The sequence below is a fragment of the Vicia villosa genome, unplaced genomic scaffold, assembly GCF_029867415.1.
Source record: "Vicia villosa cultivar HV-30 ecotype Madison, WI unplaced genomic scaffold, Vvil1.0 ctg.000032F_1_1_3, whole genome shotgun sequence".
In the NCBI taxonomy this organism is placed as follows: domain Eukaryota; kingdom Viridiplantae; phylum Streptophyta; class Magnoliopsida; order Fabales; family Fabaceae; genus Vicia; species Vicia villosa.
In genome coordinates, this window is record NW_026704967.1 from 1,296,410 (window position 1) to 1,316,168 (window position 19,759).

A 19,759-nucleotide genomic window follows, 5' to 3' on the forward strand; every position below is an offset into this window, starting at 1 on the left:
TTTCCAAGTGAATCTATCTTATATTTTTATATACAATGTGAATTGAATTGTATAATGAATTTTTGCATCTTATTATGATTTTGGAATACTTATTATGAATTTTTGCATCTTACAATTAAATGCAATTAGTATTCCAATATTCAGTTTTTTATTTTTGTTTACCTTTATTTGTTGAATAAAAAGGCTAGTTCAATTTGATGTTTGATGATTGCTTAGAAAAATTTATACTCGAAATAATTAACATGTCTTTGAATCATGAAGAAGAAAAAAGGTGAATGACATATTTTACTAAATTTTGTTAAAATTCATTAATCAAGATGATGAGCTAATATTTAATTTCAATTTTTAGTTAAAAAACGAATACTAGTACAATTTATTAATTCAATCACGTGATCCATATGCCACTCATTTGCTACGTTAGACTAAAGCACACCATAGCGTTACGTCAATAACATACTAACGGAACGGATATCATCAAGGGGTTGTAGCTCATATGGTAGAGCGCTCGCTTCGCATGCGAGAGGCACGGGGTTCGATTCCCCGCAGCTCCATTTTTAAGTCATTTCTATTTTCTCAATCAGTATTTGAAGAGAACACGTAGATTACTACTTGGCTACGACGACGTTTTGTCTTTTAGCATCTGTCAACTTAAGAGATAACTATATTACATTGAGAAAACAACACTGGATGCGTATACAACTTTTTTTCTAATTTATTTTCTTCAAAATCACTTCATTAATTTTCTCTATTTTACATCAACCACTCAAAGATACAATATCCATGGCTTCAGTTTCAACAAATATTTCAAGCATTAAAGCCTTTGCTGAATCAAACGGAGCCTCTCCTATCCCTTCCAACTACCATTCCGTTACAGATACTCATGATGTTGCAGATAACCTTGCAGCTTCCATTCCAGTCATTGATTTTTCTCTCCTCACTTCAGATGATCCTCAAATCCATACCAAAGTTGTTGACGAACTCGGCAAGGCATGCACTTATTGGGGTTTCTTCATGGTAACTTTTCCTTTCTATTATTTTTTTTCATACTAGTTTTTTCAAATGATACATGAATTTCTATGTCTTTGCGTGTTGATCAGCTCATAAATCATGGAATTCCCGAGAGTCTAATGGAAGAGTTGATGGAAAAATCTCGCGAGTTTCACGATTTGCCGATGGAGGAAAAGAAGGAGTTTTGTGATAACGGTGAGCCTTTTTCACCCATCAGGCATGGGACTAGCTTCCATCCTCCAGCAGAGAATGTTCATTATTGGAGAGATTTTCTTAAAGTCTTAACGGCTCCCCACTTCATTTTTCCTCATAAACCACCAGGTTACAGGTAATTTAGTTGAAGACGTACATTTTTTAAAGCTTTTAATGATTACTTAAGAAAATGCCACACAATGGAAAATTAAGATTTTTTTCATTTGGTTCATTTGAAAATTTCTTTAGCCACCTCCGTATGGGGGTCACCCCAGCGAAAATCCCAAAATAGCTCTGCTTCGGAAATGAACTTCCGAAGCGCTTTTTTTTTAAATTTTTTTTTCATAATTCGGAAGTGCATCTCCGAAAACACCTCATGGGGGGTGTCTTCGGAGATGAACTTCCGAAAACACCTCATGGGGGTGAATTCGGAAATGAACTTCCGAATTATGCAGAAACTGTGTTTTTTTTTATGTTTTTTCTTAAACTGTCTCGCATTTTAATTAAACGCAAACGCCAAATAAAAATAAGCAACAGATAAACTGAAAATACTAAGATGATAAATCCAATCCAAAAACACTGTGCGAAAGATACAATCCGAAATCAAAACAAAACAAAACACGTCAAACAAAACAAAAACACGTTATTCTGCCCGACGAGCGTTACAAAATACACATCAAACAAAACAAAAACACGTTATTCTGCCCGACGAGCGAACTCCTCCGAATGAAGATAATTATACCAATCCTCATCCCACTCAGTCTCAGAACCATCAGCGTTGATCATGACTCTCACGCCTGAAGACTGAGCCTGCACGTCCGAGCCATGGACCCCCAGGGGACGAGAAGCAGAACCAGTCAAAACCTTCTTCTTCTTCTCCTTCACCTCCTTCACCTCCTTCACTCCGCGAGAGCACGAGGTTGAAGAACCCTTTCTTCCCTTAGCGCCACCCATTCCTGCGTAAAAATGAAGAAAGAAAGGTCCATGAGACCTCCTTTTATAAAAGAAGAAAGGGGACAAAAACGCTTGGGAAACAGACAAGTCATTAAAGAACAAAGACGTTGGAAACCAGCGACACGCCATCAAAGAAGTCAGAACGCATGCACACAAACTTCAAAGAAACAGGCACAATAAACAAAGGCGTTAAAAATAAAGTACTTGCAAATTAAAACGGACACTCCCTACCCTCTCTAGCCGACGCAGTCTGGGTCTCCCTACCCTGTCTGATGCGTGCTGGTTGGTTGTCTGACATGTTCCTGTAAACAATTGAAATCGATTAATATGCGAGACAAAATAAAAAACTAAAAAATTTGAACTTCTGATACAATTCGGAAGTTCATTTCCGAAAACTGGGATGGAGGTGTTTTCGGAAATGAACTTCCGAAACATCCCTGCGATGGAGTTTTCTGCAACTTCCATGGCAGACCCCAAAATCAAACATAAAACCAATTCAAAAAGCTTCTAAACAACCTAAATACTACTAACAACCAGTCCATATATCATTTATGCAATTGAAACCCTAAATAACATGCATTTGAATAATGAATCTAACAAATTTAAAACTTACAAATTGAGTGATTTGTGGGCTTTTGAATGTTGTATAGCAATGTGATTGGAGCCTTGATGCAGCCTTGGAAGTGTGTTTGCACAAATTTTTGCCTTTGCTTGTTTTTGATTTGAGTTAGGGTAAATGAATGGGGGAGGGGGAGTGTTTTGATAAATCTGCATAACGCGCAGCATTTCGGAAATGAACTTCCGAAATACTGTTTTCGGAAATGAACTTCCGAAATAAGACAATTTTTTCAAGAAAAAAGGCGTTTTCGGAGATGCATCTCCGAAAACACCTTTTTCTTGCATTTTCGGAAATGCACTTCCGAAGTCAAGGGTAGTATGGGGTTTTCACCAGAGGTGGACTAGAAGGTAGGGAGGTTGGCAAAGAAATTTTCTTAAAAAAAAGCTAAATATAAGAATCATGATGATATGAACTTAACAAGTAGTATAATATCATCCATGTATTAAAATATTAGTTATGCTATGCTTACATAAATTTTTTACACCGTATATATGTCATTTGTTTTGTGAAGCACAAATTTTAAAATAGCCAAAAAAACTATTATAAAAATATTGAGTATGTACTTTTAGTATAAAATACATGGTAAGTGTCATGTGTACAAATATCTTTTCCCTTAAAATATAGAGAAAGGCTAGAATGACACTAAAAGATACAACCTCACCCATAAGGTTAGACATACTTTTGATTTTTTTTTAATAATTTTTTAACTTGCCTTAGTTTTTGTGTCAGCGTGAAATTGGTTTGTAATGTTAACGGTGCGGATAGCAAGCTCTAAAATAGCTTAATTGCAATTTTGATCCCCTTATTATCCATTTTTTTGAGTTTTGGCCCATCTATTTTAAAATCTGGAATTTTAGTCCCTATATTTTAGTTTTTTGAGGATTTTGGTCCCCCTGTAAATCTGAAGGCAATTTTAAATGAAATGACGCTCACATTGATGATGTGTCAGTACCAGTTCAGCAATAAAATGTTTAAAAAAAAACTAATTTTACTTAAGATTTATGTTGAACATGTCATCAATGTGAGTTTAATTTCAATAAAAATTGCTTTTGAATTTGCAAAGGGGACCAAAATCCTCAAAAAATTAAAATAAAGAGACTAAAATTCTAGATTTTAAAATATGAGTACCAAAACTAAAAAAAAGAATAATAGGGGGACCAAAATTGCAATTAAGCCAATATATTTAGTTTTTCAATGGTAAATATGGTTATATATTTTCATGTTAAAAGTAAGAATGTATTGTTTTTTTTATAAAAAAAAGAGATTTATTTTCTTAAAATAAATAAATGTGCACAAAATGAAATGAGAAAATTCAACCACACACTAATGATGGGATCCCATCTCCGGAGAAGATTTTAAACCAATTAGTTTTGGACATATTACAACATTTTTGATCTGGTGGGAACCAACCGAATGCGATATTTGTTTAGGTATAACAAATATAAAATGTGCGTCATTTACATTCAATTGGAAATAGGTAAATTCTTTGGTACTCATGAGTTTAAGTTGAATATCAGTATCTTTAGTGCAAATTGGATTTTAATTTTAATTTATTTAAAAATAAAATAAAATAAATAAATGATGTGGCATTGAATTTTACTATTTGATTGGACGAAAGTACGGGTACCCAACTAAACTCAAGAGTACCGGAGTGTTCACCTTGCAAATATTGCATATTGATTTTTAAGTAAATCTGAGTGTAAAATATGTGTTATTTACTAAGAATTTTAATGATTTTACATCGGTTTTAAGTACAACAAGTGTGAAATGTGAAATGTGAAATGTGATGTAAGAAAACCTTGGCATGCATAATGCTTCCTACAACTAGGGTGTTCACGTTCATAATCATTTTGTGGACACTTTCTTAAATTGAATGATTCATCTTTCACAAAGCAACACGTAATGAACAATCTTTCATATACTCTTTAAACTTTTGAGACAAACCCAAAAATATTTCGATTTATTTCTCTACTAATCTTAATGCCATGAATTAGGATGTCACTCCCACATCCTTCATATTAAAGCTCCTTCACATAAATTATTTCACTTCATATAGCAATATCCTTATTATTTGTCACAAACAAAATATCATCCATTTACCTCATAAAATTTTAAATATCATGGACGAGAAGTTTAATTCAATCCATGAATCTAGACTAAGAAGAATATTTTTGGTTATTTCATGTAAACATTTTTTTTAGATAAACATCAAGAGGAACATTGTTTTCACATCCAATTGATGTAACTCAAAGTCAAAGTGGACTACCAAAGCCATAATCACAAGAAAATAATCAATTTTTTTATACAAGATAAAATGTTTATGTGCAGTTGCTTCCTTCTCTTTGAGTGGATCCTTTGACAACAAATCTTGACTCATGTATTTCAATGTTTTCATGTGAGTCTCTTTTTGTTTTAAATACACATTTGCATCCAATGACTTTTACACAATTAGGGAACTTGATGAGACCTAAAACTTTCTTTGATGCCATGGAACCTATATATTCTTTCATTGAATGTGTCTGTAGTACTCATGGCTTGTGAAAAATGTATCGAGATAGTTCAACCTCATGGTGATTTTTTTTTTGAAGCAATATCTTCAGATTGGTCTCTCTTAGCAATCAAGTCATTTTTCAAAAATTGGTATTTCTTAATTCCACATCTGAGTGATGGAAAAATAGAATTGTACATTTCAATGGTCTTTTTCCAAACTAAAATAGAACTGTACATTTCAATGGTCTTTCTTGCTAATCCAAATGCTTGTGCAGGGAAGTTGGGTTTAAGTATAGCCAAAAAATCACATGTGTAGCTAGGAAATTAATTCAAGGAATATCAGAGAGTTTGGGATTAGAATCCAATTCCATAATTGATTCCTCTGGTTTTGATTCCGGCTTACAAATCTTCGCTGTAAATTTATACCCTCCATGTCCACAACCACACCTTGCTCTTGGCTTGCCTTCACATTCTGATGTTGGCTTCTTAACCTTTCTCATTCAAAATGGAATTGGAGGACTTCAAGTTAAACATGAGGGCAAATGGGTCAATGTGAATCCCATTTCCAATTCTCTAGTTGTTAATATTGGAGATCAACTTGAGGTAACTAAGCTTTTCTTATTGTCATTTTCAATCCTCAACTTTAAGGATTTAATTAATGTTTATCCTAATTATTGATTAGGCTGTGAGTAATGGGAAATACTCAAGTGTATTACATCGTGCAATTTTGAACAACAAGGACACTAGGGTTAGTGTTGTGGTGGTGAATGGACCCGCACTAGATAATGAAATTGGACCTGTTTCTAAACTATTGGAGAAAGAAAAAGAGAAGCCATTGTTTAAAACTATTAAGTATCGTGATTATTTTCTTGTTCAGCAGAAGTCACGATTGTCAGATGGGAGAGCCTTGGACCAGATTAGATATAGTGCATAATAATGATCTTGTTGGTATCGTAATTAGTTCCAAAGGTGAGACTGCCCTCACATATTTATACTCTTAATAGTCCAAAAATTCAAGTAATGCAGAACTTCAAAAAACTCCAACATCACAATTACACATTCAAAAGGAATATGGTTAATTAATTAGTGGTATGTTTATATATTCGCTTAAAAAAGATAATGTTATACAGAAAAATGCTTGGAGAATATCCTTAATTAGTTCACTTTATTGTAGTATTTCAGTGCTACTTATTGGTTTAAAAAATACAGACAAGTATCATTATCATATTTTTTTTGTAATTTATATCTTTAGTGATTTTGATCCTAATATAGGCTGGTAATTTAGAATACATTTAAATTAGGGTTATGGTTAGTGGTGAATTTTTTTTTTCTCTTTTTTCATATTTATCGTATGAGTCTATGTCGTTGTCATCTCATGCATTGTAAGTTTTTTAAGTTTTTTCAGATCTTTTTTTAGGTCTTTGTTATATACTAGATTTTATTTGGTTCTACAAACATTATGCTTTTATTTGACATTTATTTCCGCACTAAAAACATGTTGGCACGAAGGTTGATCTTTCTTTACTTTATTTTTGGTCATTTGGAGGATGTTTTCGTGCATTATGAAATCTTTGAAATTTTGAAATATGAGATGCATGTCTTTATTACTTTCACTTTGAGACTCTTTATCTTCCGGCTTCATGTCTTTGACATCTGTAGCTTTTAGTGCAAGTCTTTTCTTTTTCTCATCACATTCTTCATTCTCAAATAGCCTTTTTACTTCAATTTCATGTTCTTGTAATTTTCCAAACAAGGTAGACAAATTCATTGAAGATAAATCCTTAGATTCATAAATCGCAACGACTTTATGTTGTCAGCTGTAGTTTAGTCATCTAAGAAATTTGTTAATAAGATTTTCATTTAGAAATGTTTTGCCTTGAGTTCTAAAGTGATTTAACAAGAAGAATAAACCATTTTTCATGTCCTAAATATTTTCATCATATTTCGTTCTAAACAATTCATATTCATGGGTTAATGTGTTCATTCTGGCCTTTTTTTTATATTGGTCGTACCTTCATGAGTATTTTGAAAGTGTCCCACATTTCTTTTGCACAATTACAAGGTGAAACACAGAAAAACTCATTCATGTCTAAAGCAATAAAGATGATAGTTTTTGGTTTTAAAGTGTAATACACATTTTCCTTATCCTCTTTAGTCCATATTTCTTTATATTTGTTTTCCACAACACCACCAACTAGATATGTGAGAACAAATGAACCATTTTTACAACGACCTAAATAACATTATCTATGCACTCTATACAAATTTTAATCTTCTCATTTCAATAAGCATGTTCATCTCCATTAAAGGTGAGGATTTTCTTATTGAATCGTTTGAAGCCATACCTTTGAGTCGATTAGTATTATAACAATAGTTAGACTCTGATGCTACTTGTAGAACAAGTGACTCCAAACACAAGAGGATAAAGAAAAATAAAAGACATAAAGTAAAAAAGATAAAGTCAAAGAGATCACACTATTATACTAGTTCAACCTTGAACCACGCAACCTACTTCAGTCCCGAAGATTTTCTTCTTAAGATTTCCACTATCAACACAAGAGCTTTTACATAGGTTCAATTCAGCAACCTTCTTTACACCAAGATTTTACAAGTTTAACTTGCAACCTTGAAATCAATTGAAAATGCGCACAAGAATTAAAATCTTCAATAAATAAATTAAGCACACCAAAAAATTATACAAATCTCAAAGTAAGCTTTTCACTCTCTTAACACTAAGATAGTGCGTAGTGAATAAACCTATTTTTAGGATGTGAATGAGTGAGTTATGAGAAGAGATAGTTCATAAAATTCGTGCTTAATAAGTGATCATAACTCTCATTTATATAGGGAAAGTTTAGCTAAAAAAAACAACAATCCATGGGTTTGGTTGCTCTTTAATCGATTAGAAATTACAAGCTAGTTGTAGTGTTATATTTGTGAGAGTCCTAAAAAAGGGAGGCACAAGTGTTTTCTCCTAAGAGTGGTATCGCATGGGCAATATCTTCACAAAACATGGGGGAGAGGGTCCCGCCCTTGGGACTAATGATGTGTATAACACAGTTATTTAATGTTAGTCAGAGGAGAAGTCCACCACGATTCCCTTGAGAGTAGGTGGTTAAAAATCTCCCCTAGTCATGAGGGAGCGGTTGTCGCCCCAATGGGTTTCCTAAACCCTAGGCCTAAAAAGCCTTAATAAAAAAGATATTCCCCAAAAGGAGAAGGACAAATCTTAAATGATACATATCATAACTCAACGTATGCATAAAGCCTCTCACCTCATGTAAGCATGTCCTTTAACCACCATAAAAAACCACCATACAAGGCTTCTCTCCGCCGTGGATAAGTCATAACCACCATACAACGTAATATACCTACTAACGCCTCTAAGTACCGCCGCCCTTATAGGCGTAACATTCACATATGTACTTTTTGACCAATATATTGGCCCCTGGGTAAAACAAGCCTTGACCATACCTTGTGCTGCGTCAAGAAAAATACCCGAGTGCATCGGACACTCGAAATATAACAGAGTCACCACTGAGGTTTTTTATTTGAAGGGAAACATCGAAAAAACCCTTAAGGAGGACAAAACATGGTCATCGAACTAGTTTAGGATTTGGGAGTCGGTTATGCAAGGAGAAGGTGTTACGCACCCCTCACATTTGTTGAAACCATGTGCCTACGTATTCTTATAGTGCAATAAGAAAATCAGAGCACCGTAGTTCGTCTAAAATTTTTTGTAGGTTGGTTGATTTTAATTTAGAAAAATGATTCATCTGATTTGAAAATCTTCGACGCATGGGGGCGTGAAAGATAATTTAAGTGTGTTTGGGTTAATTTTAGGTGCGGAAGAGAATAATCGAGCTGACAAAGCGTGCGCTAAGCTTAGGACACTCAAATGAATGAATGTATAGTCACCCATTTTTAATCTGAATTTATGAGATGTAACGCTCGGAAAAATAATTATTTGCTTAATTTAGTCATTTGTGATGTTTATTGAAATTTTTGCGTTTTGGGACGATTTAGTCGGTATTAGTTCGGGATAGCGGATCAATATTTAATCAAAATTTTTAATATTTTTAGTATTAGAAATATTAATGAGTTAATATTTAGCGTTTTGGGAATTTTCCGAGTAATTAAGATTACACCGGAAATATGAGACATTGAGTTATTAGAGGATTTTATCCGTATTTATTTTATTATATTATTTTATTTTACTTGGTGTGTTAAATAATTATTTAATTGTTATGAGATATAATAATTAATTGAATTAATTAACTTTGTGTGTATTGGTGTTTATTTAGTTTATTGAACTAAATAGAGATATTAAGAGATTATATTTAATTGAGCCTATTTATTAGAATTAGAAGTAAATAAGGGGTGTTATTTTTAAGCCCAATATGACATCTATTATTAATATATAAAAGCAAAAGTACCTGGAAATTACACTATAAGTCTTCTGATAAAATTACTAAAACTTTTCTTATTCCATGGGTAGAAAAGACTTTTAACAAAATAACTCAATATTATTGATTTGAAATTTATTACGGGTGATGTGGCACAACCCTAATTATAAACTCTGATTATATATTACACGCTAAATAATGATACAACATTAATGCTGGCTGTAGAATATGAGCAGCCAGTCAAATTTGGATGCATTCTCCAACGTTTCACGTTTGCCAAGCCAAAGCGAGCTTTCCCAAGAGGAAAATCATTGATTTTCTGTTGAGGAAACCCTGATTGTGGAGGTCCTTCGATCCGTGGTAACCATGTTCAAGGGATAGAGTATGAAAGACAACATACCAGGTTCTTAACTTTCCTTCTTCCTTTCATATAAACGCGTAGTTCTGTATTCTTCATCGTACAATAAAGATTTAAAACACATGTGAATCTATGACTTTTGATATCTGACAAAAATGCTTTGACTAATAAATATTTGGACATTGATTTCAGGTGTAATATAGGTTTGAGGTTGATATAAAGGAGCTTCCTCGATAAATTGACACCTCCACGTACAGTAAGATGTTTTTTTTCTTTGTTTAGTACTTAATGGCCTAAACTGTTCTACTGGAAGTATGATGTCGGGAGTTTTGTGACGTTAAGTTATTGTTGTCCTTATATTTTTAAAATTTGGATATGAATTTGAGTTATCTAATGTGATTTATTTTGAATTTCGAATAGCTTGGTAATGTTGGAGGAAGAATGTAAAACACTCTCGGGTGCTGTGAGTAATTTGTGTTGTTAATCGAATTTAATTGTTGATTATAATAATTCAGTGTTTCATTTGCATTTATTTCATGAGAAAACTCCTTGTTTTGCTATGGTAGAAAATAAGAAAGAAGAGTATGAGCAGGGCCGGTCCTTTGAATTTGGGTGCCTTGGGCGAATCAAAAGATTGGTGCCCCTATAATTTTTTTTAACAATAAATACATAAAGATAAAAGAAATAATTGGATAAAAAACACATTTTCATTTGACATTGTGCAAAAAGAATACAAGTATGGATCTTTAAATCAATGTTTATACTACATCAAAACATAAACCACTATAAAAAGGCTTCTTCTTCTTCTTCTTCTTCTTCTTTAAATATCATCCTCTTAACATTTTTTGTTGCAAAATCATTAGTAATTTATTCATAATCAAGTTTCTTGAAAAAATTATTTTCAATTGAAAATAGGGATGTCAACTTGCCTCCGTTAGCGGGGATCTCCGTGGGAATTCTCCGTTTGGGGTCCCAAAGATGGGGAATTTTCCCTCCGCGGAAATGGGGATGGGGATCAAAGTCTCCCCGAAGGCACTTCGGGGACGGGGGTGGTGTAAATATCCCCCGCCCCGAATAAAATAGCATAATGTCCTTAATTTATATATAATTTTAAATTATTATGTAAGTTCATTTGACATTTTATATAATTAATCTTATACACAAATTTAAAATATATATGTATTGTTAGTAAAAGAGTGATATAAAATATTTTTTCATTTTTTTTAGTTTGAAAATTTTGTTCGATATTATAGATTAAATATTGTAAAAACAATATATTTATTGGTTTGTTTTTGAAGCTTTTACTATTAGTTTGGTGTAAAATAATATAAAAAAAATCATGTTTATAGATCTCCGCATGAACCGTGGGGATCCGCGGGGATTCGCGGGGACGGGGATGGGGGACAAAATCCCCCGAAGCGGGGATCCGAAGCGGGGATGGGGAATAGATTCAATGGCGGGGATTATGATGGGAATGTATCCCCGTCCCCGCCCCGCCCCATTGACATCCCTAATTGAAAACAACGCAAGACTATTTAATCCATCTTGTGACATACTAGATCTCAAATAAGATTTTAATAATTTTAATTTAGAAAAACTTCTCTCAACAGATGCAACACTGATTGAAATAGTCAATATGATTCTAGAAGATATGCATGCATTAGGAAAACAATTAAAAGTCTTTAAAGAACTCAATATCATATAGCTTATTTTGTATTCAACTGTTAAAACTTCTCTAATAACTTGTAATTCTTCAAACAAAATTTCACCATCAAAATTAAGAGAATCATCATGTTTTAAACAAGTTTTAAGATGTTTATAACATGCTTTCAAGTCCTTATCAGATAATGATCTAAGCCTTTCAATACTAAACAAGAATCCAAAAATATTTTCATATGTGCTATACTGCTCAAATCTTCTATCAAGTGAGCCAATCGTTTGATCTATAATATATAAGAAATAATGATTTCGAAAAGACTCTTCAGCAGACTCAAGATTCAGTTGTGTGGGTTAAGATGGATTTTCATCATAGTGTTGTTTTCTACGAATTTAATTTTTTTGAATAAACATACATTCAATCTCCATTATATTTCATTCCCAATCTTTTCAGCACTAGCCCTAACATTTACAAATCCGGATTCTCTACATTATTTTATTAATTTGGACTTTGTAGCCAGTATTTTTCAAAAAAAATAAATTTTAGCAAATATTTTTATAATAGAAAATTCGCTTTTAATATATATAGGGATTAAAAAATATGATGCCCAAAAATTATGGGGCCCTGGACTCCCGCCCCGCGAGCCCGTGCTTAGGGCCACCCCTGAGTATGAGAAGTGGCGCTGGAACTAAGGAATAGAGAAAAGCAGCGAAGGATCCAAACAATAATTTAGAATTCAAAATTGATTTGTCATGTAGCATTAATTTTTCTTATGATGTTGTCTTTGAATTTTAATAAAATTACATTATTATTGATGGCAATGTTAGCTCTATGAAAAAACCGAGATTCATTTGAAGGGTATTATAATTTGATCATTTAAATATATTGGATACACTGCTTCTGAACTATTATATACTTAATATTTTTACTATTTTCAAAATTGAGTAACCTATACAACCTATATTTATACACAGGAATGACTGCTAATAAAGAGCTGGATTTTGGGAATTGGTTGAAGATTTCATAACCTTTATTTTTCAATTTACCTTAATTTTTATTATTTATACAGTAAATTTACTGAATTATTAGGTTAATTAATCACTATCCTGGCATATGCATTCAAGATAATTTATAGTTTTGTTGAAAATTATTATGGATTTTAAATAGATGAATGAAAAAAGACACCAACATATTTAAAATTTAAGAGGAATGAAAAAAAAAACATTGCTTTCTTAAGATAATGTGAAGAAATTAAATTAAAAGTTATTGATAATTAAAAGAATTAATGATATTAAAAATTAAAAAAATTAGTGAATGATACAATAATGACAAGGTAAATCAAACTTTTAAAAAGGGAAATATATTGCACAATCATGTAAAAGTGGAAATATATACTATCACTAAAGTCTTGATTTTAAAATGATGAAAATTTAATGTAAGTAAATTCAGTGGCTTATATTAATTCAAAAATAACACTTATAATTAAATTAAATATTTCTTAAGTATAATATCACAAACAGACTTAAGTAATTTAAAATTGCAGTAAACTATAGAATAAGAATATGCAAGTAAATATACAAATTTTAATATTTATTAATCTATAAAATGAAATAGGAGAATAATAACCTTTCAAGCATAATACAACTACTTTGCTTTGTCCATTATGTATTCCAAGTATAGTGTTTTGTAAGAAAAAATTTCCAATGTTTTATTATCTTTCATAATCATCATCTTCTACATATATTTTCAGATTCAGATCTATCTTAATTTTTAAATCATATTATTTTAAAATAATTAAAATAATATAAATTTAAATGCTTTAAAATTAATATAATAATATCAAACAGTATTTTTATTAATTTACTTTAAACATTAAAATTATTCCAAATCACAACTTATTATTATTTTTTAATTGCAAAGAAACACTTGACAATTTTTTTAAAAATATTTATTCTCACTTCACTATTTTATTTTAATCGATAATTAACTTTTTTATTTTCAAATAAAAAAACTTAAATGATTGATTATATGATTATTTAATATATTAAAAGTTAAATGATTGTTATTGATTTTACAAGTAAATAATTTATACATTTGCAAATATATATATATATATATATATATATATATATATATATATATATATATATAAATTTTATATTGTATTTTTAATTTTGTGTTAATATTGATTTTGATATTGTGACTTTAAAATATTACAACAATAATGTTACACTATTAACATCAATGTCGTGAGTAAAAAACAATCAAAATTAATAAAAAAAAACATTTATTACTATAAGTATGTCGGCAAAACAATCGAATATGTCATTTTAATGTGAAATCATTTCATTAATTACTATAACTAATTATCATGACTTTTTAATTTTTTTTGTATTCAATGAAAATATTTAACTAATTAAGGTTTTTCCATTCTAATTCGGTAAAATTGTAATTTTGATGGTACAATATAATAGATGGTTGAAGGACAATGGTGACGGAGATTTAATATATAAATATGATAATACAATATTTCATCTTACTGATCACACCATACCGAATTTATTTTTATTTTTATTTTAGAAACAAAATACTTTTACTTTTGAGAAAAAACCTAATATTTTAATTTATATTTTAATTTTATATAAGGAATATGTCAATTATGTTTTCGTATCTATTAAATTTATTGATTTATTAAAATGTGAAATATGCAAATTATGCCTTCCAATATTTTGGTTAAACTTTAAATAAATTCACTCATTTAATCATTATATATTTTCCTTATAAATAAAATATCTTATTTATGCTCTGAAATAGTCAAATATACATTTTTTAATTCAAGTTTATCTTTTTTTTGGCTTATCACCACCGGTTTAGTCCGGTTCGAGGGTCAGTTTTGACATCAAGTAGTTCCAGTCCCCTCCCGATCGTAGTTACGGGGAATCCAAGTTTATTTTTTCTTAGTTACATAATTATTTCCTTCCTAACACAATATTTGTTCAACTCCTTTAACTATAATGAGTTAATTACAATAAATGTTAATTATAATAATTATATTTAATTTTAGAAAATATTTTATTATTTTAATTTAACCTGAATAATAATTATCTAACTTCTCTAATTATAATTAGAGCTAAGTATACAGGCTGACCCGTTTCATTTAACTATGACAAAGTACGTGCATAAAGCTGACGTGGAAGAATGATTAACATGTGCATGAGATTTCTCACGTGGAGATTGGCTGAAGATAACTAACTGAAAGTTAGTTACAGTTTGCATTAGTTTGTTACACTTGTATATAAACTTTGTAACGTCCTTTGTAACTAATCAATGCATGCAAAGCCAAGTTTCTCTTTCTTCTTTCTCGTTTTCTCGTTTTCTTCTCTGTAGTTATAGAGCTTTGTTCTTCTCCATCAATGGAGTTTGTTAGCATTCATTCACCATTCTCATTTGCTTAGATGGTATCAGAGCAGGTCTTTCCTGCTCTGCTTTTGTTGCGCATATCTCGTTCTTGAGAAGTGATTCATTCTGTGTTTTTTGTTCTTGCTTTGCGTTTCTTGTTCGTTGTTGCGTTATCGCATTCGATCAATGACGAGAAATAATAACAACAATAATCAGGATCAACTTGATCCATACTATATTCATCCATTGGAGAATCCATCGAAGGTGTGTGTATCACCGGTGTTGAGTGGTGATAACTACCATGCTTGGTCGATGAAGATGAGGCGTGCACTTGCTATGAAGAACAAGTTCAGATTTGTGGATGGATCCATAGAGATACCTAATGAAGACGATCTGAACTACGTTGCATGGCAAAGATGCAACAATCTCGTTCATACGTGGATCATCAATTCTATAACACCTTCGATTGCTCAGAGCGTGGTGTTCATAGATAATGCTGTGGATATGTGGAATGATCTTAAGGATCGATTCATGAGAGGAGATCGCATTCGTGTGGCACAACTGTATCAAGAAATATCAAATCTGAAGCAAGGTACGAAGAAAATTTCTGACTACTTTACTGAATTGAGAAGTTTATGGGAAGAGCTTGATCAATATAGACCTATGCCAAATTGTACGTGTCGTATCGCGTGTGGTTGTTTAGCCATGAGGAATAGCAGAAGCTTTAGAGCTGAAGACAGAATCATACAGTTCTTGATAGGTTTGAATGAAGAGTATCATAGTGTTGTATCACAAGTATTGTTGATGGATCCCTTACCACAAATCAATAAGGTTTTCTCCATGATCATGCAACAAGAGAGAAAGATTTGTGGCATATCATTTTCTGCTGGTAATATGGTGGAAGAAGGATCTGGCATGGTTAATGCTGTAGATGGAGGAAAACAATTTGGTAGAGGCAGAGGTAATGGAAGTTTTTCATCAGGTAGAGGTAGAGGTAATGGAAAGGTTTGTACATTTTGTGGGAAGACAGGACATACCATTTAAAATTGCTATAGGAAGCATGGTTATCCACCTAGTTTTGGTAGGGGTAACTCATCTACTTCATATGCTAATCAAGTTGAAGTTGAAGATTCAGAGGCAAAAGGAGGAGCTGCCACTTCTTCAGGTGACAATGGTAGCATGACATTGACCAAAGAGCAGTACTCAAACTTGATGGCACTCTTAGAGAAGAGTACAAGTTCTGTGAATCTCACTAAGGGAGGTAAATTCAACTCTTATGCTTATGTTGCTAGTTTCAATATTCGAAGTAGTGCGGACTGGATCTTAGACACAGGAGCAACGCATCATATCAGTCATGATTTAACATGCTTTCTTAAATATGAGAAGATAAGCCCTATGGTTGTTAATCTGCCTAATGGAAATTCAATTACATCCTCTGTATGTGGTAGTGTGCAGTTGACTAATGAACTGACTATTGATAATGTTCTATATTTGCCTCAATTTGAAGTGAATCTAATATCTATTTCAAAGTTATGTAAGGAACAGGAGTGTGTCTTAAGCTTTGAAACTGATAAGTGTGTTGTACAGGCAAAGAAGGACTTGAGGAAGATTGGTTCAGCTAGAGTCATTGATGGCTTGTATCATTTGGAAGCTGGCAATGGTGAAGTCAGTAAAGATAAGGAGGCAGGCTTTGTTTCAAATATTTTCACATGTAATAATAGAGCTGCAGAGTTAGCTCCTGCCATTTTGTGGCATCTAAGGCTAGGGCACTTAGCTTATGATAGAATGGAAAGTATGAGCAAGATGTATAGCTTTATTCCTAAGTATGTACATACAGCTTGTGATGTGTGTCAAATGGCAAGACAAAAATGTTTACCATTTCCTATTAGCAATAATAATGCATATGATGTGTTTGATCTTATTCATCTTGATGTATGGGGCCCCTTTAGTACAATTTCTGTCCATGGTTTTAGATATTTCTTGACTATACTTGATGATCATAGCAGACATGTTTGGGTGATCATGTTAAAATCCAAATCTGAAGTATGCCAAAGGGTTCAAGAATTTGTAGCTATGGTAGAGACTCAGTTTGACAAGAAAGTTAAGATGGTGAGAAGTGATAATGGGACTGAGTTACATATGCCAGCTTATTATGCTTCGAAGGGCATTCTTCATCAAAGAAGCTGTGTGTACACACCCCAGCAAAATGGGAGAGTTGAAAGAAGGCACCAGCACATATTGAACATTAGTAGAGCACTAATGATTCAATCTAAATTGCCTAAGAAGTTTTGGTCCTATGCTGTTCTTCATGCGGTTTTTCTTATGAACCGAATTCCTACTAAGCTCCTGAAGAACAAATCTTCTTATGAAGTTTTATATGGCAAGTTACCTGAGTTGAGTTCTCTTAAGGTGTTTGGATGCTTATGCTATGGATCCACCTTGCCTACCAATAGACATAAATTTGATCCAAGAGCTAGGAAGTGTGCTTTCTTAGGATTCAAGCAAGGTATGAAGGGTTATATTCTCCTCGATACCAGCAATTTTGAGATTGTTATATCTAGAAATGTTAAATTCTTTGACATGGAGTTTCCTTTTCTTACTAAATCCAGTACCAATGATTCCACTTGCACCTATTTTGATCAGTCTAGAACTTCATATGATTCTTCTATGTCTGAAGGTGTGTTAGGTGTCCATTCAAGTGGAACAATGGTTTCCTCTGATTCTAATGTTCAGATTGCCCCCACTGAGCTTGCTGAATCTACCTCCTTATCTCCTATCATTGAGTCAGCTCCTCAAGATGATTTGGAAGATCATACTGCTGATCTTATTGTTCAGGATCAAGACACATCTCATCCATCATCTAATCCTTCATCTAATGATCATAGGAGGTCTGCTCGTATCTCTAAACCTCCTTCTCATTTGAAGGACTATGTCTGTAATTCCATCACTGCATCTACCAGCCAATATCCTATTTCCAAATATCTCTCTTATGCCCAGTTATCTCCTTCGCATCAAGCTTATGTCATGGACCTCTCCTCTGACACTGAACCTTCAAATTACAAGTGTGCTAGCAAGGATCCTCGATGGGTTCAGGCCATGCAACTTGAGCTGGAAGCTTTGAAACGTAATCACACATGGGACTTGGTAGATTTGCCACCCGAGGCTTCCCCCATTGGAAGCAAATGGGTGTATAAGATCAAGAGGCATGCTGATGGTTCTGTTGAACGGTTCAAAGCGAGACTTGTAGCTCAAGGCTTCACACAGACAGAAGGCCTTGACTATTTTGAGACATTTTCACCTGTGGCCAAAATGTCCACAATTCGTGTGCTATTGGCACTTGCGGCTATTCATGGATGGCATCTTCACCAGCTCGACGTGAACAATACTTTCTTGCATGGGGATTTGCATGAGGATGTCTATATGAAGCTTCCACAAGGTGTAAACTCCTCCAAAGCTGGCCAAGTATGTAAACTTAACAAATCATTGTATGGCTTGAAACAAGCAAGTAGACAATGGTTTGAAAAGTTAACTACTTTTCTCCAAGCTCAAGGTTTCCTCCACGCTCATGCTGATCATACTCTCTTTACTAAGACCGATTCTTCTTCATTCACAGCCATCCTTGTGTATGTTGATGACATTATCTTAGCCGGGACATCTCTCTCTATGATCAATTCGTTAAAGAAATCTTTGGATGCTACGTTTCATATCAAAGACCTAGGGCATTTGAAGTTTTTCTTGGGCCTTGAGGTTGCACGTTCTTCTAAAGGTATCTCCATATGTCAAAGGAAATATTGCCTTGAATTGTTCCACGATGCTGGCTTAGCTGGTTGTAAACCGGTTTCAACTCCTTTGGATGCTTCTTCTCGTTTGCATCAGGATGATGGCTCCATTTTTCTGATGTAACGGCTTATAGAAGATTGGTAGGAAGGCTCCTTTATCTCACCACTACACGGCCAAATATTGCTTTTGCTACTCAACAACTGAGCCAATTCATGAGTTCACCTACGGAGGCTCACTACAAGGCTGCATTAAGAGTGCTTCGTTACCTTAAACAATCCCCAGCTCGTGGCATATTTCTGTCTCAGGCTTCAGATCTGCAGCTCTCAGGGTTTAGTGATGCTGACTGGGGTGGATGTGTTGACACGCGTCGTTCCATCTCTGGATATTGCTTCTTTATTGGGCAATCACTTGTGTCTTGGAAGGCTAAGAAGCAGCTCACGGTTAGCTGTTCATCTGCTGAGGCAGAATATCGTGCTCTCGCATCCGCTACTCGTGAGCTTCAGTGGCTATGTTTCTTGTTGCATGATTTGCATCAGCATCCATCTCGATTGCCAGTGCTTTACTACAACAGCCAAAGTGCCCTCCACATCTCTGCAAACCCAGCCTTTCATGAGCGTACGAAGCACCTTGATATTGACTGTCATTTAGTTCGTGAGAAATTGCAAGCTGGAATGATGCGTTTGTTGCCAGTTTCTTCTCAAGATTAGGCTGTAGATGTGTTCACTAAGGCTCTTGGTCCGCAACCGTTCCACTCTTGTCTGTCCAAGCTTGGCTTGATTAATATCTATCAACCTCAAGCTTGTGGGGGGGGGGGGGGGTGACAAAGTACGTGCATAAAGCTGACGTGGAAGAATGATTAACATGTGCATGAGATTTCTCACGTGGAGATTGGCTGA

At 33.4% G+C, this 19,759-nt stretch overlaps 1 protein-coding gene and 1 non-coding gene across 2 annotated transcripts; both read left to right on the forward strand.

Annotated features, from left to right (window-relative positions):
- The first annotated feature begins 478 nt into the window (after positions 1-478).
- Positions 479-551, forward strand: TRNAA-CGC (transfer RNA alanine (anticodon CGC)). Its single transcript has one exon. It is a non-coding gene; the product is annotated as a tRNA-Ala (tRNA).
- A 141-nt stretch (positions 552-692) lies between these two features.
- Positions 693-9,861, forward strand: LOC131622604 (2-oxoglutarate-dependent dioxygenase 19-like). Its single transcript, XM_058893649.1, has 4 exons — positions 693-1,014; positions 1,098-1,336; positions 5,539-5,866; positions 5,946-9,861. The coding sequence occupies exons 1-4, from the start codon at positions 781-783 to the stop codon at positions 6,195-6,197; spliced, it is 1,053 nt and encodes a 350-aa protein (XP_058749632.1). The 5' UTR covers positions 693-780; the 3' UTR covers positions 6,198-9,861.
- Positions 9,862-19,759: the final 9,898 nt, after the last annotated feature.

Coding starts and splice junctions, on each gene's coding strand:
- LOC131622604 (XM_058893649.1), top strand. CDS start 781: ATGGCTTCAGTTTCAACAAATATTTCAAGCATTAAAGCCTTTGCTGAA. Junction 1,015..1,097: donor CTTATTGGGGTTTCTTCATG/GTAACTTTTCCT, acceptor CGTGTTGATCAG/CTCATAAATCATGGAATTCC. Junction 1,337..5,538: donor CATAAACCACCAGGTTACAG/GTAATTTAGTTG, acceptor ATGCTTGTGCAG/GGAAGTTGGGTTTAAGTATA.